The sequence below is a fragment of the Sciurus carolinensis genome, chromosome 5 (genome assembly GCF_902686445.1).
Source record: "Sciurus carolinensis chromosome 5, mSciCar1.2, whole genome shotgun sequence".
Taxonomy (NCBI): domain Eukaryota; kingdom Metazoa; phylum Chordata; class Mammalia; order Rodentia; family Sciuridae; genus Sciurus; species Sciurus carolinensis.
Window position 1 is genome coordinate 122,108,495 of NC_062217.1, and position 25,323 is coordinate 122,133,817.

Consider the following 25,323-nt stretch of genomic DNA (forward strand, 5'->3'; position numbering starts at 1 on the left):
GCTGGCCTGGAACTTGCAATCCTCCTGCCTTAACCTCCCAAGTAGCTGGGATTACGGGCATGTCTACTGTGCCCAACTTGCTACTGCTTTAAAAAAATTAAATTATTCTTCACTATTTTAACGATTTTAAAGTATTCAATTCAGTTTTTTTTCTGCAGTCACAATGTTATCAACCATTACCCGTCTCTGATTCCAGAACATTTCCTTCACCCTCGTAAAATTCCCCATGCCCTTTAGTAGTCACTTCTGTTTCTCCCTCTCTAGGTCCCTGGCAACTTTCTATCTCTACGGATTTCCTCTTCAGGATGTTTCCTGCAAAAGGAATCATTTAACATGTGGCCTTTGGTGACGGGCTTCTTTTACTTAGCATGTTTTCAAGGTTCCTTCACGTTATGGTGTGTATTAATACTTCACTCATTTTTATGACTGCGTGATATTCCATTATGTGAATATACCACCTTTTAGTTACTTATTTATCCCTTCATCTATTGAGGCTCCGTTGGATTGTTTCCACGTTGGCTATTGGAACAATGCTTCTGTGAGTGTTGCATGCAAGTTTTATGTGAACATATGCTTTCGTTCTCCTGGGTATGTACCTAGGAGTGCAATTAATGGGTCATATGGTAACTCTAGGTTCAGGTTTTTGGGGGACTGCCAATTGTTCTTTCAAAGCAACTGCACCATTTTATATTTACTTGGGGCTTCTTGGGTGGGCTCCTCTAAGCTTCCCAGGTCTCGTGGTCCTCCTGCTGTGCCTGGAGGGCCTGAGGAGGAGGGACACATAGAAGAATGTGGCTGAGACATCTCCAACATCTATGGCCAATGTCAGCTCTCTTTCTCCTTAATTCCCCACATGTCTGCTGGGAGGGAAATCTGGGAGGGCCTTCGTATGGTGTGGTAATGGAGGAGGGAGAGACATGGGTTTGCATCTGGGCTCTTGCCTTTAACTTGCTGTGTGACTGAGGGTGAATCAGCTAACCTCTCTGAACCTCTGTTTGATAGACCTGGGAGGGAGGGCTCCCAAGGGTCAAGTCCAGTATTTCACTTGCTCATGTCTTGGGATGGCTGTTATTTCTCCCCACTCCCTGAAGAGTGTACTTGCCCCTTCTTCTCTCCTCTTAGGGGCTGTCCCTCTTTTTTCCTAGTGATGTGTGTGTGAGCGAGCTGATGCACTCACTGGTGGGCTTAGACACCATGGCCTTCAGGGCCTGTCATACTCAATTTTTGAATTCCGAATGCATTTCAAATAAGGGATCCTCACCTTGTTGATTGTTCCCATCTGATTTCTTCTGTGTCGCCTCCACCAGGCTGTGGACTCAAGGGCAGGGACCCCCATTTACGGCCCACCCACCACCCATCCATGTAAGGAGGGTGGGCCCTCCCGTAGACTCGCCGTGGTGCCCGTGGGGTGCAGGGTGCCCTCCTCCCTGCCCTGGCCCGGCTCTGGGACTCTCCCCTCACTGTGGATGAACGGGTGTCCTTAGAAATCAGTGCCCCCAGCAGCACAGCCTCACTCTCTGCCCATCTGCTTCCAGCCTTTGGCCTGGGCGACCTTCCCAACCTGCTGGGCCTGCTGGGGGACCGTCTGGGCGACGCGGAGCGGAAGCGGCGCCATGCCAAGCCCGGCAGCTACAGCATCGAGGTGCTGCTGGCGGTGGACGACTCGGTGGTTCGCTTCCATGGCAAGGAGCACGTGCAGAACTACGTGCTCACCCTCATGAACATCGTGAGTGTCCCCGTGCCCTGTGGTGGGCGGGCCTGGCCGTCCGTGCTGACCTCTCGGGCCTGCTGTTTCCCAGGGAGGGTGCGGAGGAGTCACTGCCTGCTTCCTAGCCAGACTGCAAACCCTCCCCAGCCACGGGCGGTGGCCTGGCTGCCCGGGCTGGCCCCACGTCCGTCCCAGGCTGTGTGCACGTGCCTGTGCTGAGGGGGTGCCCAGGCCCTCAGCACAGGAGCCTGTGGACAGGAGGTTCTGGGGAGGAACCATTTAGAACTTGGCTCAAACTTGGCTGTGGCCCTGCTTGCTCAGGAGTTGAAGGGCCTTCCTGAGATTCATCCCCTTAAGAAAATGTCCATTTCAGCTGGGAGACAGCAGAGAGCCATCCGTCTGTGGAGGGCTTCCCGTACCCAGGCTAGGCTGTGATGTAGACAAGGAGAGAGAGGCTGGCGGCAGATCTGTGGTGAGACCCTCCTGTGCCAAGGGGGCCATTGCTACTCAGTGCTACTCTGGTCCCAACCATTCAAATAAGGGATCCTTACTTTGCTTATTATTACCCTCTGATTTCTTATCTGTCACATCTGTCCTGCAGATGTGGGGCTCTGGTCATACCAAGGGCCAAATTTTCAAGAAAAGTTAGAAATGTATTTTTTTTAAAAAGGTATTTTTAAAAAAAAGTTATTATGGAAAGTTTACATCTACATATCTAAGTAAAACTTCCAGATTTTTAAATGTTAAAGTGAAAGACCACTGTGGATGCCAAAGAAAACTTACCTCTGCGCCCCGTTCAGCCTGTGGGCAACGGGTCTGCAGCCCAGAGCTGAGGGGCAGAGACCAGGGCACGCAGAGAGCAAGTGTTGGTGGTGGAGCTCGCGCTGCTTCTCCTCTGGCCAGATGCCTTCATCCGGGTGTCTGTAGCCATGGCCCTGGGAAGGAGGGGGACCAGCTGGTGAAGTGAGACCCAAGGTGGAAACAGCCCGTCAGGGCCCAGCGCTGCAGAGGTGCAGGACCCCAGGCCCTCCTGTCGGGACCCTGGTGGAGAACCCTGGTACAGAAGCACCCAGCCACACCCTCTGCCCCTCCATCTGCACTTTAAAGCAGCATTGAGAGGTTTGGGGGCAGATTAAATGAGGCTCATGGCGCTCAGCATGGCCCCTCGTGGAGCACAAGCTCTCTGTAAGTGGCCATTAATGATAATGATGTGACTAGTGACATGAGGGTGACGCACTCCGGGAACTGAAGGACTGAGGAGCATCACCAACCCCATGGTCATACCAGGCCCCCTGGAGACATCTGTAGGTAATGACCAGCGGGGCGCTGTTGCTGCTGCCTGGGTTATAACCTGGCTGCAGCTTAGGCGAGGTGGCTTCTGGGAGAGTAGCCCCGTATGGGCTGTGTGACCTTGAGCAAGGACACCTGCCTTGCTTAGGATTCTGTAGATTGCAAGTGGTGAAGTCAACTGAATCTAGATGAAGAAAAACAGGGTAGTTAGTTGGTTCTCCAGTCGAACTGTAGGAGAGACTGGTTGGAGCTGGCTGAAGAGTTATTGGAAGTGGAGGCTCGTATGGACTCTGTTTTGGGGTCTCCTTTTCTCTCTGTGACACCCTAATTCTCTCTGACTGACTTTTGTACAAGAAAGATTCTGGCCATTAGCAGCATGAGCCCGCCTCCTACCCACACAGCGCCCTGGCCAGAGACCAAAGAAGTTTCTCTTCCAATTCCGGGGGGGAAATTCCCAGCAGGACTCTGGTCTGACTGGGGTCACATGCCTGCCCTTTGAACCAGTCACTGTGAGTGAAAGACAGTTTTGCAGAGGGAGGAATGGGATTCCAGTTAGCGCTGCTAATGTCAATCCCTCCACACCTCCATGTCCCGACGCGTATCTACTCCTGGGTTCCTCGTGCAGGTTAAAGATGCATTCAGTATTTAACATATTCCTGGCTCATTGCAGGTGCCCTGGTGATGGTGCCTGTCATTATCATTAGCTCTGTTATTTGTCTTTGTGTCCGTGTGTGTAAGTTGCTCTTTGCCTGCGTCTCTGGAGGTGAGTTTCTTGAGGGGAGGTACTTCTGGAATCCTAGTGGCACCCGACGTGGTATCTGAGACCTGACAGGCGGTTGATAAATGTGGAAGCGAATAGCGTCTGAGAGGAACAGGACATGGGAAAGAAGGCAAATTTCTTTTTCCTTTGGCTTCCCCCTCCGCCCCTCCCCTCCTCTTTCTCTCTCCCTTCCTCCCTCCCTCCCTCCTTCTTTCCTTCCTTCTTTTCTTTTATTCTTTCTTTCTTCAGTGGTGCTGGGGATCAAACCCAGGACCTCACACATGCTAGGCAAGCGCTCCACCCCTGAACTGCACCCTCAGCCCAGGGCAGCAGATTCCTCTCCACAGCACCGGCCTGGATCAAAGGCTGGGGCTTGACATCAGCTCCAGTGGCAGGTGCCTGGGGAGGAGCAGGCCCCTGGAAAGCTGGCCCTGGACACCTCTACGTGGGTACTTACCTTGTCTGCCTGGAGCCTGTGGCTGGATGTGACAAAGCCGCCCTGGAGGAGCTGCCCGAGGAAGAGGAAGGAAGAGAGGACGGCCATGAATGTGAACACACTTGACCCCACTCACGCCTACGGATGGCAGCTCAGCCCAGACCACACAGCGGGGTCTGAGCCCATTGGCGGGAGGCCCAGCTGAGAGCCCGGTTGGGCCCCTGGAGCCAGCCCATGGCAAACGGGAGAGGCCATGAGGAGAACAGGGCAGAGGGTATCCTAGGATGCCTAAGAGGGCCCAGAGCGTGTGAGCTGGCTCCTGGCTCAGCCCCAGCGTCCTTCTGTGTCTTAGGAGATAATTTCTAAAAGAAGATAAAATCATGACCGTGCTACAGAAATAAAAAGAAATAGTGTTCAAGGTATTACTTCAACCGAAGAGAGAATCAGGCTGATGTTGTAAAAGAAAACCCAAGAGCAGAAACGATGGTGGATTAGGAATTCGGCAAATGCGCGCGTGGAACAGCTGGTGTTTCCCGGGGAGGCCAGACGCCCACCTCGCCAGCGAAGACAGGGTTTGGCGGGGAGATGCAGTTTTGCCTGGCTCTTGGTCACCTGCAAAGCTGTGTTGTGGAGCAGCTTCCTCAGAACCTGGTTCAGAAGTGGGGGTGGGGAGCTGGGCGGTGGACCCCGCCTAGTTTCCACTGAAGCTCAAGTTCTCACTCCCTGAGTTGGAGGCCCGACTAGGTATGAGGAGTCTGGCTCACCGACTGGATTCCAGCTTGGGGCGGGGGCCTAGAGAGTGCCAGGGCTGGATGGGGCTCTCTCTTCCAGGTCTTCCTGCCCCTGGGGACCTCCATTGAGCATGCTCTTGCTCTGCTTCTTAAGGACTTGGCTGTTCTGGAAAGCTGGACTAGGCTTTCTGCAGCTCGGCTCTCAGCTGGCCTCATGCCTGATCTTGGTTGTCGTCCACCCTGAACCAGGTGCCTTGCTACCTCAGTGGGCCTCCTGGCTGCTGGCCAGGGTGGGGTGGGTGTTCGGGGCTCTTGGGATTGCAAGGGGCAGACTCGGCTCACACCAACTTTAGCGAAAGAGGGGACCTATCGGAAGGAAGCTGCTCATGTGCCCACAGTTCACGTAAGAGCTGCAGGACAGGCCAGCTCTGGGGACCACGGGACTGTGTCCTCCTTCTCTCCTTCTCTCTCTGTTCTTGGTGATGGAAACCAACAGGAGACAGGCTTTCTCCCATGGTGAAGATGCTCGCACTTCCTGCTCCTAGGACCCAGAGGCTGAAGGGACCTATCTGGTCCTCCAGGGCACGTTATGGCCACCCCTGGACTCACCGCTGTGACTGCAGGATTGGCTTGGGCCCACCAGGTCAGAGCCCAACACGGCATGTGGGAACGAGGTGGAGTAGGAGCCACTGCCAGCAGGTAAGCAGTGAAGGCTGCAGACAGAAGGAGAGTGTCTCTGGGTGAGGTGGCACCAGCTTCTGAATCCGCAGCAGAGACTCCAGGGGCTGAGGCAGGAGGATTGCAAGTTCGAAGCAAGACAGGGCTACTGAGAGAGACCCTGCCTCAAAATAAAGAGTAGAAAGGTGCTGGGAAGATAGTGGAGTGGTAAAGCGCCCCTGGACCACCCCTGGACACTCAGGTAGCTCGTGGAGCCCCTGCGCTGAGTGTAACCGGACAGCTGCCAGTGGAATCGCTGCAGCGATCATTAGAACTGCTTTCTGAGAATTGGATTCTTTATAAGCTTGACCTCAGTTACTCAAGTCTCCCAAGAACCTAAGAAGGTCTGAGTGTCCTCATGTTCTTATGCAGAACCTGGGGTGCAGCCGACTGGCTGTAACTTGCTAAGCTCCCGCGCCTGGGGTGGGGGTTCTGCTCCGCCCACGCAGAGCTCAGCCTCCAGGGGCTGACCCAGGTGTCAGGGAGGGGGCCTTACCTTCAGTCTGGGAGGCCTGCTCAGTGAGTGGAAGGTGGGCCTCAATGTGGGACTTAAATACCTACTTTAGTAGGGAGAGGCCCCCGAGGAGGACAGGCAGTGGATTTTCAGGACAGAGGCGATGAGGAAGTGTGTGGCGATTCTGCTTGTGCAGGCTGCAGGGTCATTCTTTATGGCATGAAACTCCCCAAGAGGATGTCTGGTGGCCTCATTTCCTAGAACTCGCTGAGAGAAGCTCTGAGGAGGCTTCTTTCTGCCTCTATTGAATATCAAGTCTTCAGCTTAAAATAATCTTTCTACCACTGAGGTTCCAAGTGGCTCCCCATAGTCCAGGAGTGGCCCCCAGAAGCACCCCCGAGAGGTGCATGTCTCCTGGAAGGGCCTTGACCCTGTGCTGGTCCCCGAGGTTACTGTGTGGTGGGCTGCACATGAGGGTTCTGGGCCACTGGGTGCCCTTGGCTGCCCCACCTCCAGAGGTTCTGAGGGGGCTCAGGTGACCTGGTGGGTAGAGGGGCCGTCCTCAGGGGCTGTGGTAAAGGGTGAAACCCACTTTGGAGGCACAGGGTTGAAGGCAGTGCTGCTAGGAAGGCCATGGAGTGGACGGGAACTTGTTCCCCAGCCAAAGTTTGGGGTTTCCACTGGACATGGGTGAAGGTCTTTTGATGGGTCATAAAAGGAGCTATATCTTTCCACGGGCCAAAATGCACTTTTGAAAGTTGCCCAGACTAAATATAGGATGATTCAGAAGGATCTGGTAGATCCGTCAGATCTGGAGCTGTGAGAGTCCTGGATAGCAGAGGGGAGGGTGGGAGGTTCCTTCTAAGTCGGTCCTCAAGGTCCATGGTGTGGAATCCAGCTGCCCATCTGTCCTTCCCTGGGCCCCTCCTCATGTCCTTAGAGCCTCACTGTGGAGGAGGGTAAACCCACGGCTCACTCCAGCTCTCTCGGCCCAGTTATCATGTTCTGGCTTTTGACCCTTGACCTCTAGCTCATGACTCATAGGCTTGGCCAGGGAGCATAAACAGTTTCCCCTGGAGAGCGTGCGATGAGGGCCTGCCCTGGAGACTGCTGTTTGGGCAGTCTGGGTCCTCTGCCTGCCAGGAGCAGGGTGAGGAGGGGAGCAGTCGTCTTCTCAGAGCTTCCAGAGGGCTGCGGGCCAGGCTGTCTGCTGTTGCTGGCTGCCCCTGTGAGTGGGGGACGTGGGGCGGGGGAGGCCGACTTGGAGGAGGCGATGCTTCCCGGAGGCCCCTGCCCGTAGGTCCCGGGCATTGAGATGGGGATGGACTTGCAGACCTGCCCTGCCACCTGTTGAGTGGGTGGTGTGGGGTCCTGGCTTCCCAGGCCCAGGGGAGGGACAGCCCAACAGCCTTCCGGCACCTGGAGGTGAGCAGATGGACGGCTGGCAGCCTCTCCCTCCCAGGGGACCCATGGCTCATCCTGTCCTTTGGGTGGGGGTTTTATTTGGCTGGAATGCTGTAAACCTCACTTCCCTTGGGACTTCACCAGGCCCCTGGAGGGGTGTCCCTTGGCTTGTGCTTGGCAGCGCCTGCCTGCCTGAGACCATTTCTGATCCTGATTTTGGGGGCCACGATGGATTGGCAGGGTTGGAGAGGAGCTCTGCTTCCCAGGATGGATGGCCCTATTGTGCTGGCCTGGAGGAGGGGCTGAAGCCATTTGCGAAGCGCTGGCGATCACCCCACAAGGCCCAGGCACGCAGGTATCAGGGGCAGCTGTGAGAGCCGGCCGACACTGACCTGCCTTCCGGTTTTCTTTTGCTCTAACTTGGAGACGGGCTGTAAATATTCACGGCTGCTCATCGGGTAGGCCTTGGGTGGACTTGTCTTTCTCTGTGCCTCAGTTTACCCATTTTATTAGGTCACTTTCCTGAGGGCTTCTAGCATTCAGTGAGTACCTGTTGACACAGGTAGACTTCAGTTCTAGAAGCTTTGGCCTGGCTGCAGATAAGCCTCAGTCCCCCGGAATAATTAGAGAACCACTGAGGACAGGGCCTAAGGGGCTTAGAGGGGGTGGCGGCTCCTGCAGACTGGGGAACAGGAAGGTCTTCTGGAGGGGCTGGAGCCAAGCCAGCCTTGGGGGAGGCAGAGACTGACGGGGTGAGGCGTGCGCTGGCCAGGCCCAGTGGCAGCAGGCAGGGCCGTGGAGGCCACCTGAGCTGCGCGGGGACAGGTGGCAGAGGCAAGCAGAGAGCTCCTGGAGGTTTGGCTGTGGAGGGAGAGGATGTGAGACAGCATGGACTCGGGGATCAAGAGCAGGAGGAAGAGTTCCCGATGGTGCATCCCAGGCGGATTTGGGGCAGAGAGGATGGAGCAGGAGAGAGGGGTCCGCAGCCGCTCCAGCCAGCCTTGTGCGACCTGCGGGCCTGGCACTGACCCTCAGCTCCTTGACTTCTCACCTGAAGCCTTAGGTGGCCCGTCCTTTTTGCCTCTGAGGGTCAGGGGAGCTAAGCACTTGCTCAGAATCTGCGCAGCTCACGAGCGACGGAGGCAGCTGTGGGCCCCAATCCATCTGAATCCAAAGGTCACACTCCCTCTGCCCTGCTGCTGTTGCAGGGCTGACCCTAAGCAGCTCTGAGGAGGGGAGAAGGAAGACCCCGCTCACAGCTGGGAGGTGGGAAGAGTGCAGTGTCTTTCTAGAAGGAGCGTCTGCCTGTGATGGGTTCCCTGAGGCAGTCAGTTACCAAAGCTTCTCCCCTGGGCAGCTTCCAGTTCTTGGCTCCTGACTATGCACGTCAGTGCTACCAGGCTCCCTCTCCTTGCCTGGGGGTGGGGGTGCTGTACCTAATGTCTGGGGCGAGGACCCCCTTGAATGTGGGAATCCAGGGCCTGGAGCTGGAGCAGAGGGAAAGGAAGAAGAGAGACAAAGAGGTTCTTTCATCCTTCCTCACCCAGATGGGCTGTAGCCAGAAGCTTCCAGCCTATTCTCTCTGGGACTCCCCTTGGCAGCCCACCTGTCTCTGCTCCCCACCCTGCCTCGCCTGGCTGACAATACAAAGGTGTTGGGGCCAGTTGCCCAAGAGACCTTGGCTGGTGCCTCTACCAATCATAGTGTCCCACCAGCTCTGTCGATCTACTGCGGACCCACTCAGATCCCTACTCAGAAGAGCTCCACACCCCTTCCAGGCCCGGGAGGCTTCAGGGCCAATGTCAATGGTCTCCAATGTTGGTGGTCTCAGCCTATGGAGGTGGCACTTATTTTTTGCACATAATATGTGTCAAATATCATCATAAAGACTGATTTGGGGCACCAAAAAACACTGCTTTTGTGCTGAGGGAGAGTGCTTAACAAACCTTTTCCTTTGGGGTGTAGATAAACCTGCAAAGTGACTCCTTTTCCCTGACATTGGTGGGATGCAAATCTGTGAATCCTCCTCCTCACTGTTTTGGTCCTTTTTTTTTTTTTTTTTTTTTTTTTTATCTCTCCAAAAACACTTTCCACTGCTTTATTAGAGGCAAAAACACATTCATGTTCACTTTAAGGCAGTGGTCTTTTTTTTTTTTCTTTTAGTACTCAGAATCAAACCCAGAGCCTCTTGCATGCTGGGTAAGTGCTCTACCTCTGAGTCACACCCCAAGCCCAAGGCAGTGGTTCTTAACAGGCAACATTGGTAATGTCCAGAGAGTTTTTTTGGGGGAGGCGGGGGGTACCAAGGATTGAACCCAGGGACACTTAACCACTGAGCCACATCCCCAGCCTTTTTTTGTATTTGATTTAGAGACAGGGGCTCACTGAGTTGCTTAGGGCCTCACTAAGATGCAGAGGCTGGCTTTGAACTCACGATCCTCCTGCCTCAGCCTCTGGAGCTGCTGGGATCACGGGTGTGTGCCACTATGCCCAGCTGGAGAGATTTTTGCTGCACTATTGTTACAGCTGGAGAAGGTGGGATGCTACTGGCATCTAGTGGGTGGAGCCCAGGAGAGCTGCTGAGCTTCTTGTGGTGACAGGACAGCTCCCCACTCCCAAGAATGATCGACATTGTCAGTGGCAGCAGGTCAAGCATTTGGTGCAGTTGCTGTGCAGGTATTTACATCTTCAAAACAAACCGCTGACAGGGAACGGTTGCTTACACAAGAGAAAGGACAGGCTGTAATTCTGGCACGAGAGACATGTTAAGGAGTACTACCAAGGGAAAGACAGCTTGATGTCCACCAAGCGCTTCCTTGTATTGGAGCCCACCTGTCGAGGTGAGACTCCTCACCTCACCTCACATCTGGGATGATCCACAGGGCTCCCCAACTGGAAAGCAGAGTCTTAAACTACCGAGCTGGTTGACTGAGCACATGTCCTGGGCCAGCCCTTGCTCCGATTGGTGACAACCCTCACCTTCGTCCTCCATCCTCCTCCACACACACAGACGAGTGCAGCTGGGTTCAGAGAGGTGAGCTCACGCGGCTGTGGTGGGGTGGCAGAGCTCAGGCATCCGGCCCCCACGCTGCCTCTGTTTACGCACAGGCCATCCAGCCCCAGACATAAAGGCTGCTGCATTTTGCAAATAGGTTGTGGGGGATAAATGCTGAGCATTGAGGACTTGTGAAAGGGGCTCTGTTGGGCTGGGTGGTTCTGTCCCTGTGCCTTCTGGAGCCACCCTGCACAAACAGCCTGCGTGTGAGGAGGACTGAGCAGCTGGATCTCAGGGGAATGGCCCCGGCTGGCCTAGGCTCCAGGGAGCCTGGAGACAGCCACACCTTTTAGAAGTGCATTGGTTAAAAGGCAGCTGATCCTGCTCGCTGGTAGCCCATACCAGCCCTTTGAAATACGGAACCACGGTCATGAACTTGGATGAGGGGACCTGCATCAACGGGAAACAAATCAGGTGACCCAGCACCCTCCTCCTGCAGCCATGAGAGCAACCTCAGTCTCCAAGACCTCGCCAGTGACCACAGAGACACGGCTTGCCAATGCGGCACAACTGGGTCTGCGTTCAGACCCCAGGGAAACCCCGCCCAGCCTGGCTACAGCGTGGCTCAGCCCGAGCACCAGTGAGGGCAGGGGTCTCAGGCCACAGGCAGCAGTAGATGGCAGATGCCTATCCACACCACGCACAGACACGCATACACGTTCATACACATGTGTGATGCGCATGCCTGAGCACGTGCATACACACATGAACATCTCTACTCAGCCACATGGGAAACACCTTGGGTACCTGTTTGTGCCATGCCATACAGTTGTGTACACACAGGTTCACATGTTGTGAACACCTATTTAACATACCTCATCAACACAATAATCAGATGCCTCATTATTTCATGTACTTAAGAAGGAAAAAGTAAACCAGGCACGGTAGCACATGCTCTATTCTCAGTGACTCGGAAGGCTGAAGTAGGAGGATCGCAAGTTCAAGGTCAGCCTGGGCAAGTTAGCAAGGCCTTGTCTCAAAATAAAAAATCCAAAGGGCTGAGGGTGTAGCTCAGTGGTAGAGCACCCCTGGGCTCAATCTCCAGTCCTGTAGAAAAAAAAAGAAAGAAAGAAAAATGTGCTCCTAATTAAACTCTGCTATAATACTTCATCACCACTTAGCATTTTTTTAAATTTAATTAAGCTATTTATATGCAGTGCTGAGGATCGAACCCTGGGCCTCACACGTGTAAGGCAAGCGCTCTACCACTGAGCCACAAGCCCAACCCCACCACTTAGCATTTTTATATTCGATCAGAAGAGCCCTTTCAGCCTCACATAGACTTAGATTTTTCTCCTGTTATTCTTGTACGTATTCAGACATGATGGCGTGAGAAACTCAGGGACTCCGGCTCTTTCTGCGCGTTTGAGGCCCACTCAGCGGAGCTGACAGAGGGTGCTCCTGCCTGCAGAGTCAGCCGTGCGTCAGGAGCAGGGCAGCGCGCGTGACGGCTCCACGTCCTCTCTGTGTTTCCAGCCGAGCCGTAGCACCCGTTCTGCCAGCTCAGTGCTGTGTCGGCCAGTCTCACAGGAGGTGTCCATGAGGCAGCCACCAGGACTGGCATCCTCCTCAGACTGTGATCGCCCGAACTGACGATAGGTCGTGGTTGCTGCATGAAGCCACCAGAAATAGGGAAGAGGTTCCTGCTTGCACAGCTCGTATCTGCCACGTTATAAGTGCCACCTGTCAGCAGTGAGTATAAAAGCAAGAAAAGAAGGGAATCTGAGACCAGGTGAAATGCAGTGTGTCTCTGGTAGCCAGGGTGTCTGCTGTCTGCAGAGTCCTTGTGTCCTGTGGTCAGAAGGGTTAGGACTGCAGAGACGAAGGCCTGATCTAAGGACCTGAGACTCGGCATTGCTGTCATCTCCATGGACCTGAAGAAGGGCAGGAGAGGTCATTGTGGCCACCCACCTGCCTTCAAGCAATGCCCTCCACTTCTGTCCACGTTCCGAGGCAGCATGTGACTAGGGAAGGTGTGTGAGGCCAGCTCTCAGTAGCCTGGGCTTGACCTCTGACTGTGCTTGCTGACCTTCGGCAAGCTTCTCTTTTTTTCAGCATGAAAATAGAAGCAAAGTACTGTTCTCCTTGGAACCCTTGGAAAGATGGGGGAGTCTAGACAGGGGTGGGGGATATAGTGGAGGAGCCTGGAGTACTTTGTAGTGCCAGAAAGTAACAAAGAGCTAAAAAGCCAAAACAAACAAACAAAAAGCCTCCAAAATATGGCGTGCAGTAAAGCGACACAGGAGTCAATGGAGGGAGCCACCAGGGGCCAGAACTGGGCAACCTGAACAACAAAATAAATAACTGAGCATTAAGTTATGACCCAAAGTATAAGACTAATATCCCCGAGCCCATGCGGATAAGGAAGTGAATCGGGATGAGATTGTATGTGCAGAAGGATTCTGAAAACCTAATGAAGCTTCCTCACTCCTAAGGAGGTGGAATTTAACTCCTTAAATGCAGGCTGCACATAGCGACTTTGTTCTAAAGAGTTCAGTAGGGAAAGAGGGGAAGGAGTAATTTATAGCAAGGAAAACCTGACTGACCGACCCTGTCCCAGAAAGGTGGTAACGGTCAACCTCCACAGGGTTGTCAGGTCACAGCATGTGTCCTCCACACGGTGTGAGGACATGGTGCTTTACCTCCGAGGTCTTCCTCTCCCAAGCCCAGAAGTCCAGTCTGATCATGAGAAGAACCTGCCCAAATTGAAGCAAGCCTACAAAAGACCTGGCCAGTCCTCCACAAAACCACTAAGGCCATCAAAACCCAGGAAGGTCTGAGAAACCACCACGGAAGAGGAACAGACCAGAGCAATCTTCGGAGGCGTGATGACGAGATGCAGTGTCACGTCCTGGATGGGACCCTGGAGCAAAAATGGACATTAGGCTGGGCACAGTGGCACATACCTGTAATCCCAGTGGCTTGGGAGGCTGAGGCAGGAGGATCGTGAGCTCAAAGCCAGCCTCAGCAATTTAGCAAGCCCCTAAGCAACTCAGGAAGACCCTATCTCTAAAAGAAATGTAAAAAGGGGAGGGGGATGTCCTCAGTGATTAAGTGCCCCTGGGTCCAATCCCTGGTGGTCGTGTTGGGAAGGACATTAGGGGAAAACTAGGGGGATTTACATAAGATATGGATTTTGTTTAACAGTGTGTCAGTATTGGCTCAGTAGTTGTAACAAATGCACCATAGTAACAGGTGTTGCTAGCGGTTGCAGGGTGCATAGGCAATCTCTGTACCAACTTTTCTACAAATCTAAACCTATTCTATAGTTAAGGGTTTATTGCAGATTGAGTATCCCTGATCTGAATGCTTCGGACCAGAAGTATTTTGGATTTTGGAATATTCACATAATGAGCTATCTTGGAGATGAGATGCGAGTCTAAACATGAAATTCATTTATCTTTGAGATTTATCTCAGACACGTAGCCCCAAGGTAATTTTATACACTATTTTGAGTGCACCTGCATTGGACTCCGACCTGTTATGAGAAACCAGGTGTGGAATTTTCCACTTGGAGCATCAGGCTGGTGCTCAGAATCGTTTTGGATTTTGGAGCATTTCAGATTTTTGATTCTCAGATTAGGAATATTCAACCTGCCATTGAAAAGAAGAGGGGGAACCAGGTGCAGTGGCTCACACCTGTCATCCCAGCAGCTCAGGAGGCTGAGGCAGGAGGATGGGGAGTTCAAAGCCAGCCTCAGCAAAAGCAAGGCGCTAAGCAACTCAATGAGACCCGGTCTCTAAATAAAATACAGAATAGGGCTGGGGATGTGGCTCAGTGACTAAGGGCCCCTGAGTTCAATCCCTGGTACCCCACCCCCCAAAAAAAGAAAGAAAAAGAAAAGAAGAGGGTGAGTACATCTGTCTAACTGGGCAGGTTGCTGGGAGGAGTCAGTGGGGGCACCCGCAGGCTTGCCAGCCCTTAGTGTCAATTAGTGTCCTTGCTTCTGTGTGAGCACAGGTGGGTTTAATACCCAGGGTCTTGCTTTCTCAGCACTGTCCCCACCCCCTGCTCCTTCCCTCCTTGGTTGAGACCTGCTGTGCCTGGCCGCCACATAGGAGGTGGACAGTCTGCTCCATAGCTCCTGGGGAGCAGTGTTCCCTAGGAGAGAGGGAAGCTAGGGTTCTCTCTGGGCACCTCCTACCCCTACTCTGCCAAGGAGACGCCAGTCTTGGTGTAGAAGAGAGGTTGCCCGCTGCCCTCCCTGGGGCTCCCTGGAGGCCTGGCTGCCCCCACAAGCTGAAACTCAAGCTTTTTTGCCTTAGAAGTGGAGTGTGATCCTGCCTTTGGAGGAGGAAGACAGAAACTGAGCTTCCACACCCACGAAGCTTGACCCACGAAACTTTAACCTGGCCATGCAGGTTACAGGGGAACAGGGCGGGGGTCTTGCCTTTTCCCTTGCCTGGCCCTGTAGCTGTTTACTGAATGGGGAGCACCTCCACCCACATTTGGAAACAAGGGAGCCTTTTTGCACTCCAGAAGTCTGCGAGCTGTGTTTGATAGTGGGAGGGGGTGCTGGGGAGAAGGTTCCAGAAAGGCCAGAGGCGTGGGGTCCAGCCTTCCTCCTGCCTGCCCTGCCTCCTTGCCTCCTTGCTCTGTTTCACGCCCCAGGTGGAGCTCTCCTTCGGCATCTGGGTCTCTGACTTGGTGTTTTCCCTCCACCTTTGCCTCTGTGTAGGAATCTCCCAGGGTCCCGCCAGGAAGATTCCTCTTCTTGGTTGGACTGCCCATCTTCCCGGGTCCCCACCCTCATGGGAGCCCCAACTCGAGGAGTAGGGCTGAGGAGACGTGGCGTGGAGAACAGTGTGTTGCTGGGACAGACTGCACACAGTCGGGGCTGCCTCGTGGCCCCAGGTCCCAGGAGCCCCCTTTCTGCCTACTTCCTGCTGTTGCCACAGTTGGCCAAGGCCAGGGGAAGCCCTTTCCTCCAAATTCTGCTCACCTTCTTTCCCAGGTCACAGGAAGTCCATCCCAGTTGACCTGACCCAGAAACTGGTTTGGAACAGCTGCTGAGTATAAATAGGGGTTGCAGAGTTACAGAGATCTGAGTTCCAATTCTGGCTTTTCTACTTCCCAACTGGGACGCCTTAGGCAAGTTACTTAACATCTCTGAACCTCTTACCAATGAGATGGGAATAATCCTCTCTCCATAGGGTTGTTGTGAGGTTGTATGCAAAACCCTTGGCACAGTGCTGGCACATAGTAGGTGCTTGGGCAGTATCAGCTTGCTTTTCCAACCCCAGAACTCTGCTGTTTTGTTTTTCCTTGGCCTGAGTCTGGACCTTGGCTTGTTTTTCTAGTGTACACCCAGAGGCTATCTCAGGCTAATACACTATGTCAAACCCTAACCTAGGGAGGGGGGCTCCTAGCAGAGGTGACCTTGAACTTGGTTCAGGGGTGAGAGGCAAGAAAACCAGCAGTGTTGTTCTTTCTGCCCTGTGGGTGTGTCTTTTGGCTGATGTCCCCTAAACTGGCTCCCTGGCCTCACCTCTGGCATTTGAGAGGCAGCCATGGAAGGCTGACAGAGCCAGGCCCTGGGGGTACAGGCAGGCTGGAGCCAGGCGGGGAGCCTGTGAGTGTGATCCAGAGAGGCTGGGGGGCTGGGGTCCTGGGCGTCCCAGGTAGCCACACCTGGCTGTGGCGCCATGTGCCAGGTGGCCCCTGAGTTCCAGCCAACACGGCAGCTCTGTCAGCCGCTTCCTTGGCCTGCACAAAGCCCCCAAGCAGTTCCAGCAAAGTCAGAGCCAGGGAGGTCCCTGCTGCAGGGCTGAGCTAGGACTGTGTGCAGGTGAGCCCCAGTGCTCCAGGGGAGGACTGGAGGGGGACACTCGGAGGGCAGGGCACCCCACCCCACCGGCGTCCTTGCCGGAGGTGGCGGCCATTGGAACAAAGATCACTGAAGGCTCAACCGGTGGATTTGTCCTGCTGAGTGAGGGACAGAAATGAAGTCATTTGTCCCTCAGGGTCTGCGGGGAACTGGTTCCAAGATCCCCGTGGAAACCACAGTCTGCAAGTGCTCAGGTCCCCTCTGTGGTCTGTGCAATTTTTCCACATACGGTGTCGTTTCTAGATTATAAAGCCTGATACAATTTAACCACTACGTAAATAGTTAATACGGTGCATTGTTCAAGCAGTAACTGCTAGAAAAAAACGTGTAGCGTGTTCAATGTAGACAGTTTTCCTTCCAAGTTTTTCACTCCGCAGTGGAGGAACCTGTGGAGACGGACGGTGGCTAGAGAGGGTCATGTGGCAGGCCTCTGGCAGCAGTCTGCCTGGTCCAGCCTACTAGAGGGATGCGTGGAGGAAGGCAGTGGCCCTTGGGCGCTCCAGAGGCCCAGCAGATGCCCTAACCCAAATGTCCCAGTGACTCATCTCCTCCCCTCCCCTCCCCTCCCCTCCCCTTCTCTCTCATCTCCTCCCCTCCCCTCCCTTCCCCTCTCCTCTCGTCTCTTCTATTCTTCGCTTTGCTCAGGAAGCTGGTGGGCTTTCACGTCCCCGTGGGCGTGCATGCGACTGTGTTGTGTGCCTTGTTAGCCACGATGGCGTGGTCAGCTTAGAGAGCGCATCAGCTCAGGGAGGACCACAGCACTGACCACAGCTCACTGTCGAAGGAAGGCTAGGCCCAGCCTTGGAGGGGCAGGGAAGTTGGGGTTGGTTAAGAGTCACTTCACTGCAGGTGGATTCTCATTTCAGCCGGCAGCAGAGCATCATGGGGTTGGAATTCCACCAGGGAGCATATGTGCGCGGCTGATGGGCCCTGCAGTCCCTCCTGGGATAAGCCTGGGGTTGGCAGGTGGAGAAGGACGTAATCTCTATACATTGTAGCACTTTGTTCCCTGATGTCTCTGCTCCTGCTGGGGAGGGTGGGACGGTGGGGCCTGTCTGTCCTGCCTTGTGGTGGGGAGTTGGCAGGGCCCGCTTGCCTACAGCGGGTGCTGGGCTTTGGTCTTGCTACTCAATTGGATCCAGGCATGGGCGCCAGGAAGGCCCGTGGACGCCTGATGCTGGCTGTTCTGGAGTCTGCACATTGGTGAACTGGACAGATGCCAGTTCTGGGCACTGGGACGCGTGGGCTGGGGCTGGGGCTCCAAGGCCCATGTGCTTCTGCTGCTGCAGCTGAGCCCGCAGCCTGGCTCCTTCCTTGGCTGGCCCAGGAGGGGTGTGTCAGCAGGGAGGGTCTCCAGTCCCCCCTGGTGGGACTCCCACACACGTGTGGTTAGAAGCTCTGTTCTTCTCCATTTGGTGGACAACAGTCCCTTTGTGGATTGTAAGTCAGGTCTCTTTGCTTACGAGTAGAAAAGAATTGATGACTGAAGGGCGGGGGGAGATGGAAGGGGTGAGAACAGGACGTGAAACTCCATCCCAGCTCTTGGAAGCCATGTGAGCAAGAGCCAGACACCGGCTCCCCTTCTGTCTCCATCCCTGATGGCTGATCGTGCCCCTGGGCTTCTGCAGCTCCCTTGTGGTTTCCAGATGTTTACCCGTGTGAGCCTCATGATAGCCATTATTCTCCCCATTCTGTGGAAAAAGAAACAGAGGTTCTAAGGGATTCCCTGTCGTGCCCCAAGTTAGCCAGCTCACAAAGGACAGAGCTGGGATTTGACCTGAGGACTCCAGTAGACGCTTCATCATTGCTTTGTCTCTTCTTGGGCAAGTCGCTCCTCTCTGAGTCTCTGAAGCCCCCCCTGGGGAACTAGTTACATGAACAAAAACACGCCCCATGCATTCGTCATGCTTTGTAAGGCACAGAGTTTTTTCTGTGGAACAAGCAAAATACAACCAACGTATGCCTAGTCACTCTAGGAAAAGGTGTTATTCCAGTGGCAATTGAAAAGGTCAAGTGACTTGAACCAGGGTTCTCTGAGCCAGGTGACGTTTCTGGAAGAGCCTCTTCAGAGACGTGGGAAGATGAGCGCCCTGGTCGGGGTTGCGGAGTTTGAGACTGTGCCCGCCCTCAGCCTCCCCACAGACGCTTCGGCTTCACCGAAAGAGCTCAGCATTGGAACTGAGGGCTCCAGGACCCGAATCCCAGCTCTTGTTAGCTGTGTGTCCTCGGGCAAGTCATTTGACCTCTCTCAACCTCGGTTTCCTCCCTGGTAAAGCAGATGAGGACTGTCTGATGAGGTCATAGTGGGGTGAAGTGGGCACCACACGGTGGCTATCTGGCCCAGGACCTGGCGTGTCGCAGGCTCCTGGTGAATGTCTGCTTCCCCTTCAGGTGGCTCTCGTCCTTGCAGGTCGATGAGATTTACCATGACGAGTCCCTGGGAGCCCACATGAACATTGCCCTCGTCCGCCTGATCATGGTCGGCTACCGCCAGGTGAGGCCCCTGCCTCTCAGCAGGTGGGGCTTGGAGGGAGAAGGGCTGTGGATCGCAGTGCAGGAGCAGCCACGTGGACAAGCGTCCAGAAGCCAGGCTTCAGGTGGAGGCTTTGGAGGAGTCGGGACCTGCCCTTTCTTCAGCTGGGGAATTGACAGTCCCGCGTCCTTACAGAGGGCCCCCCTCCCCTTGAGGCACTGAAGGGAGGCTGGGGCACTGACCAGGTCCTCTGCTCCTAGACCAGTCACTCCTTCTCCGTAATGGAGTAACAGCCGAACTTCCCTCCAAGGGCAGCTGTGCAGAGCAGAGGAGAAGGTGCATGTAGTGTCCTGCGACCCTCAGAGCAGCACCTGCTTTGATGCTTGGCTGAGGGGTCGCTGGCCGGTGACACTCCCTGAGGCAGGGAGGGCAGTGTGCCAGTATCAGCCGCGTGCAGACAGCTGGGGATCTCTGGAATGTGCGCTGCCGTCCCCTGGGCCTTGGAGCGTCCACCGGAAGTGGAGGGAGAGTGGCCCTGGGCCTCCAGGGCTCTGACCGCTCCGCTGTTGGTGCTCCCCACCCTGCAGTCCCTGAGCCTGATCGAGCGTGGGAACCCCTCGCGCAGCCTGGAACAGGTGTGTCGCTGGGCGCACTCCCAGCAGCGCCAGGACCCCGGCCATGCTGAGCACCACGACCATGTCATCTTCCTCACCCGGCAGAACTTTGGGCCCTCAGGTATGCAAGGTACTGTGGGCTGGGCCCGGGAGTGGAAGGGCTTCCTGCCGGCCTGCCCCAGGTCTGTGGGAGGGTCCAGGACCTGGGGGGACAGATGAGGGAATTTTGAATGGTTTCTTTGGGGCCAGGGCAAGTGAAGCGTCCCCACTCGGATGCCACTCTTAGTTCCGCCTGCAGGCAGCTGTGAGCGGTCAAGTCCTGGGCCTGGTGCTTAGTGTCCCAGAGTCTGGCTGCTTAAAGGATCCACCCACCAGTGACCTCTAAGATATTTCTGCCCACACCATGTCCCGGTGTCCCTGTAGATTGTGAGCACTTGGGGGACAGCCATGTGGCCTGCAGGAAAGGCAGTCCATGCCCCACCCCTCTCCAAGCACTACAAGCCCAGGGATCTGAGATCTTGTGTTCTTCTAGATTATTCCAACTCTCAACTGGGGAAAATGATAATATCTGTTGGACAGGGTTGTGGCTCAGTGGTAGAGCACTTGCCTGGCATGTGTGAGGCCCTGGGTTTGATCCTCAGCACCACATATAAATAAATAAAATAAAAGAGCCATTGACAACTAAAATATAAAAATACAATAATAATAATAATAATATTTGTCTTCCTCCAATCACGGCTGCTTGAAGAGCCAAGGAGAGCATGAAATGTTCACGACAGAATGCTAGTAACAATGCGCGTCAGCACGCACCGGCCACTTTGACCCCCTGGTTTCCCATGTGGGGAAACTGAGGCAGAGCAGGGTGAAGAGGCTTGCGCACGCCCCACAGCAGGCAGGAGACAGGCCTGAGACCACACTGGTTCCCCAGGCCCTAGTTGAGGGCTTTCTAGTTTTTTCTGATTTGGAAGTAAGTCAGCCAGCCCTGCCTGCCCAGGGCTTCTCATGCGGGTCACGGAAGCCCCAGACGTGATGTCAGACACGGGCACATGCATGCACAGACACTCGCAGGCAGACAACAGACACACAGGCACACACGCACTTCTGTATGTAACCTCGTGGCACGGAGTGCCAGTCACAGCCTCCGAGATGGCAGAGCCTCTGAACTTCCTTCTCTCCGCAGCCTTTCGTTAGACTCCCCAAACCCTGCCAAATGCAGGAGCACTGAGCAGCAACTCTAAGTCAGGGGCCGTTCTCTCTGCAGGCCCAGGAGGGGCTGCTTCCCAGGGGCACCCTCCTCAGGTCGGTCTGTCTCCCAGCCCATAGCCAGGTCAGGATTTTCTGTTTCCGTTGTGCTTGGTGGTGCTGGGGAAGGAGCCAGGGCCTCATGCTCAGCACATGCTCTACCGCTGAGCCCCAGCCCCTGGGTCCATCTTGAGAGCAGCCCCTTAGCACACAGTGGTGCTTGGGGCATGTAGGCCAGCCTGCTGCCGCCCATGCAAGCCTGCCTTGCCTGACTGCACCTTTGTCAATGTCCTGCAGCCTCTGGAGCGTCATCTTGCCTGTCCTCCAGTCCCACCTCTGCTACTCACATGTCACTCCCTGGTCCCCCTCAACCCCTGCATGGGAAGCAGTTCCCGTCCTCTTCCTCCAGACCACCCTGGACTGTCCCCACCCCTCAGTCCTCTAACTCTACCCAACCCCAATCTAATCACCTAATTTTTCTACGAAGTCAGACCTTCCTTAATGGTGGGGTATGCTCTGGGGTGGGAGCAGGGGCGTGAATTTGATTCCTCTCTGATTTCTCCATCTTATCTAGAGAGATTTTTACTTTCCCTGAGATGGGGTCTTGTTATGTTGCCCAGACTGGTCTCAAACTCCTGGGCTTTGGCCAGTGTGTGGCTCATGCCTGAAATCCCAGGGGCTCAGGAGGCTGAGGCAGGAGGATCGGGAGTTCAAAACCAGCCTCATCAATTTAGTGAGGCTTGAGGCAACTCAGTGAAACCCTGTTTCTAAATAAAATATAAAAAGGGCTGGGGATGTGGCTGAGTGGTTAAGCGCCCCTGGGTTCAATCCCTAGTACCAAAAAAACCCCAAAACAAAACAACCCACCAGGGCTCAAGCCATCCTCCTGCCTCAGTCTTCCAAACAGCTGGGACCCGTAGCAGACACCACCGTGCCTGGCACTCCATGCTGTTAACACAGTGCCGCCTGCTACCTCCACATGGAAAGCATCCCAAGCTTGTTTGCAGACAGACTGACACCAGGACTGGAGGGAGACAGCATGGACTCAGAGCGTGCACAGCTCGGGTCCCGCCTGGGAATCCCAGGAGTAGGCAGAGCAGACAGCAGGAGATGGCGGGCCGGGAGGGAAGCTTCCAAGCCCCAGGGTGTGGGGCAGGAGACCCAGGTCTGCTGGCTGTGGGGAGGACTTGGGGAGAATCCTTCTTTTCTAGGGGCCCTCCAGCACAGGCCACGATGTCCCTGGCCCGTCCCGCCTCATCTGCCTATGACTTCCCTCTGCCCTCTCTCCTGGCAGGGTACGCGCCTGTCACTGGCATGTGCCACCCCCTGAGGAGCTGTGCCCTCAACCACGAGGATGGCTTCTCCTCTGCCTTTGTGGTGGCTCACGAGACCGGCCATGTGTAAGTGGCACCAGGAGGGTGGGCGGTGCTGGTGGATCTGTGGCTGTGGCTGGGCCGTGAGCTCCAAGTAACCCTGTGGGTTCTGGTCCCGGTGTCCCAGGCCTTCCACTGAGGCGTAGTGTCTCAGAGCTGCCCAGGGAGGGAGATCCTGTCCTGAGGGAGGGGGAACCAAGGGTCCCACGACCATTCTAGGCCTGGGGACCAGATGTGGCCTCGCCTTTGGGAAGTTGAGTGGCCGCGTCCTGTCATAGGCTGGGGGTTGCTTTCTGGGTGGTCTCCTGGCTTCTCTCCATCCTGCCCTCACTCGAGGTCCTTGTGAGGCCCATTCCAGCTCACACCAGTGCTCTGTGCCCCCTGGAGAGCTGGCCTGAGCCCATGACAAACAGGCACGCTTAAGCCCAGGCAGCAGGCCAGCGGAGGCCGGCGGCCGGTTCTGCCGGCATGGAGGCTGTTTGTGGCATACGCATTCGTTTCTTCAGCCCGTGTTCTTGCACACTGCCTGGTGCCAGGCCTGTTCTAGGACCAGGGCTGCAGTGAAGAACAGGAGAGAGATGCCCTCAAGAAATGTCTGAGGCCGGGCACGGTGGCGCATGCCTGTAATCCCAGCGGTTTGGAAGGCTGAGGCAGGAGTATTGCGAGTTCAAAGCCAGCCTCAGCAACTTAGCAAGGCCCTAAGCAACTCAGTGAGATCTGTCTCTACATAAACTACAAAAGAGGGCTGGGGGTGTGGCTCAGTGGGTAAGCACCCCTGAGTTCAATTCCTGGCCCCTCCCCCCATTAAAAAAGGAAGAAATGTGCTGGGACGCCATCGGCTCTGTTCCTCCTGCAGCAGGGGTGCCTCCTCTCTTCCTCCACTGGGACACAGAGGCTGGCACCAGGGAGACTGCCGAGGTGCCTCCCTGCTGTGGAAGCTGGTGGTCGCATCTCTTCTGGAAGCAGGAGTTTGTCTTCCTGGATTGGACAGGGGCATCCGCTCTTCCCTGAGCAGAGGCTCCGCCCTTGGAGAGACTGGGATGAGCTTAGGGGCCCTGTGTCTGCCTGGAGGTCCAGGCCAGCTGCAGCCACCTGGAATCGTCAAAAATATTGGGACGTTTGGACTTTGGCATTAAATACTGGCCATAAAGAGCAAAGTTTTAAAATGTAAGCTACCTCGGGCAGTGCCTACCAAACCCGGAGCTCTGCGGTATGTCTCCGGGATCTGGCACGTGGAGGTGAATGGAACTGAAGGAGGCCCGTCCGCGCCCGCCACGGCCTTCAGTCTGGTGGGAGACAGTGCTGGAGCGTGAGTTGTTCCTGGCGGGATAGGGGCCCTGCTGTAGCTGTCAGCCTGTGGACAGAGCGGCCTGGCTGCTGGGTCCTGGAGCAGCAGTGGGGCTCGGGCAGCCATGGAAGCCGTAATGATGTGGGCAATGATGTGTTTGAGGAAGGAGACGGGTATCCGGGAGGAAAGAAGAGAGGAACCACAGGCAAACCCCTGCGGGGCTCAGCAGCCTGGGGGAGAGAAGGCCACGCCCTCCCCGGGCCTGGTCAGGAAACAGGGCCAGGAGGCGCAGTCTCCTGCCCTGGCCTGCCGGCCTGCCTTCCCTGGGCTGGACACCCCAGCCTGACTCGGGCCTCCCCTCTGTCCCCCTGCCTTCCAGGCTCGGCATGGAGCACGACGGGCAGGGCAATGGCTGTGCGGACGAGACCAGCCTGGGCAGCGTCATGGCGCCCCTGGTGCAGGCTGCCTTCCACCGCTTCCACTGGTCCCGCTGCAGCCAGCTGGAGCTCAGCCGATACCTCCCGTAGGTCCCCTCTGCCCTGGGGGCCGGGCAGGGCGCAGGTGGCCCGCGGAAAGCTGGCTTTCTCCCTGGGGTTCCCCACAGCCCCCCCCCCCCGCCCCGGCCCTCTGCAGCCTCCTGACCTAACGCATCCCCTCGGCGTCAGAGGGAGACCGCTTGCCTGGCGTTCTTATTAAACACCCAGACCCCTGCTCCACCCAGGGCGCTAATGAGAATCAGCAGGCAGTTGGGCCTGGGATTGAGGAGTCGCTAAAACTGCAGGCAGTACCCATGCCGAAGGTCAGGAGCCTCAGGCCGGGGTATCTGTCTCCCCAGGGCCCCAGAGAAGGGGCAGGTTGAGGAGGCCATGTCCAGATGCAGAGCAAGTGTTAAGCTCAAGCTGAGGAGGGGCCGGAGTGGATCGGGTGGGCAGCTGGAGGCAGGGATGCGGTCACGACCTCTGCAGGGAGCTGGCCAGGCCAGGCTTCCCAGTGCACTTCCTGCACGGGGGCAGGGGCTTGCCCCTTCCCTCATGTCATCCGGGAATCAACTTTAATCTTGGCCATGGTGTGTCCCTTTAATGTGAGGAAAACTGATCTCCTAAGCCAGCTGCACCCCGAGCTCCCAACCCTAGTCCGGGGTCCCTTGCCCCTCAGTGCAGATGGAGCCTTCCCACGCAGTCACTGGCCAGGGGCTGCTCAGGACAGCCTTCCTCCCTGGGGAGCACGTGGCACAGTGCTGTGGGTGCATTCCTGCAGGCCCCTTGCTGGTTAGAAACCCCAGCCCCAAGAAGGAAGAGCCCGGGACCTCCTGCCCGGGCCTGGCTCACCGCCCTTGTCTCTGCTGGCAGCTCCTATGACTGTCTCCTCGATGACCCCTTTGAGCCCACCTGGCCGCAGCCCCCGGAGCTGCCCGGGATTGACTACTCAATGGATGAGCAGTGCCGCTTTGACTTCGGCACCGGATACCAGACCTGCTTGGCAGTGAGTATTCCCTGGGTCTCTGCCAGGCCAGGATGCCAGGGCCATGTCCTTCCATGACCCTGGCTAGTCGTTCACAGGGTACCTTCCACCTGGATAGCCAGTCAGTCTGGGGATGGGCCTGCAGGCTTAGTGCCAGCCACTAGGGATGAGCAGGGTGGACAGGACCTGGCTCCTGAGGTCCTGGCTAGCTGGTTCACTGGGCAGTTCACCTGCAAAGCAGTCCAGGTGTTAGATCAGGTTCTAGTCCCTGGAGAGCAAGAATGCCTACCCTTGGGAGGTTTGGCAGGGCACTTTGGTCTAACCTTACTCCTGTACCTGCATGTCACCTCTCTCCCGGGGGTCACATCCTTGCCCCCAGCCCCATGCCTGAGATCACAGATACCAGGAAGCATCACACTGGCCCACCCTGCAGGACAGGTGGGGAGGCCCTTGAGCCTAGAGATCAGCACAAATCTCCTGGGAAAGAAC

The 25,323-nt window shown here is 55.8% G+C and overlaps 1 protein-coding gene across 9 annotated transcripts in view; it reads left to right on the forward strand.

Annotated features, from left to right (window-relative positions):
* The window catches only part of Adamts14 (ADAM metallopeptidase with thrombospondin type 1 motif 14), a 77,678-nt gene that overhangs the window by 26,878 nt on the left and 25,477 nt on the right, over positions 1 to 25,323 (forward strand). For 7 of the 9 annotated variants that reach the window (XM_047553321.1, XM_047553322.1, XM_047553325.1 and 4 more), the window contains exons 4-9: positions 1,536 to 1,726; positions 18,794 to 18,877; positions 19,444 to 19,600; positions 22,007 to 22,112; positions 23,753 to 23,896; positions 24,723 to 24,855. In XM_047553321.1, the coding sequence (XP_047409277.1) occupies positions 1,536 to 1,726; positions 18,794 to 18,877; positions 19,444 to 19,600; positions 22,007 to 22,112; positions 23,753 to 23,896; positions 24,723 to 24,855 (815 nt within the window). The remainder of the gene's footprint in view (positions 1 to 1,535; positions 1,727 to 18,793; positions 18,878 to 19,443; positions 19,601 to 22,006; positions 22,113 to 23,752; positions 23,897 to 24,722; positions 24,856 to 25,323) is intronic. The other 2 variants (XM_047553324.1, XM_047553327.1) reach the window with 1 other exon arrangement.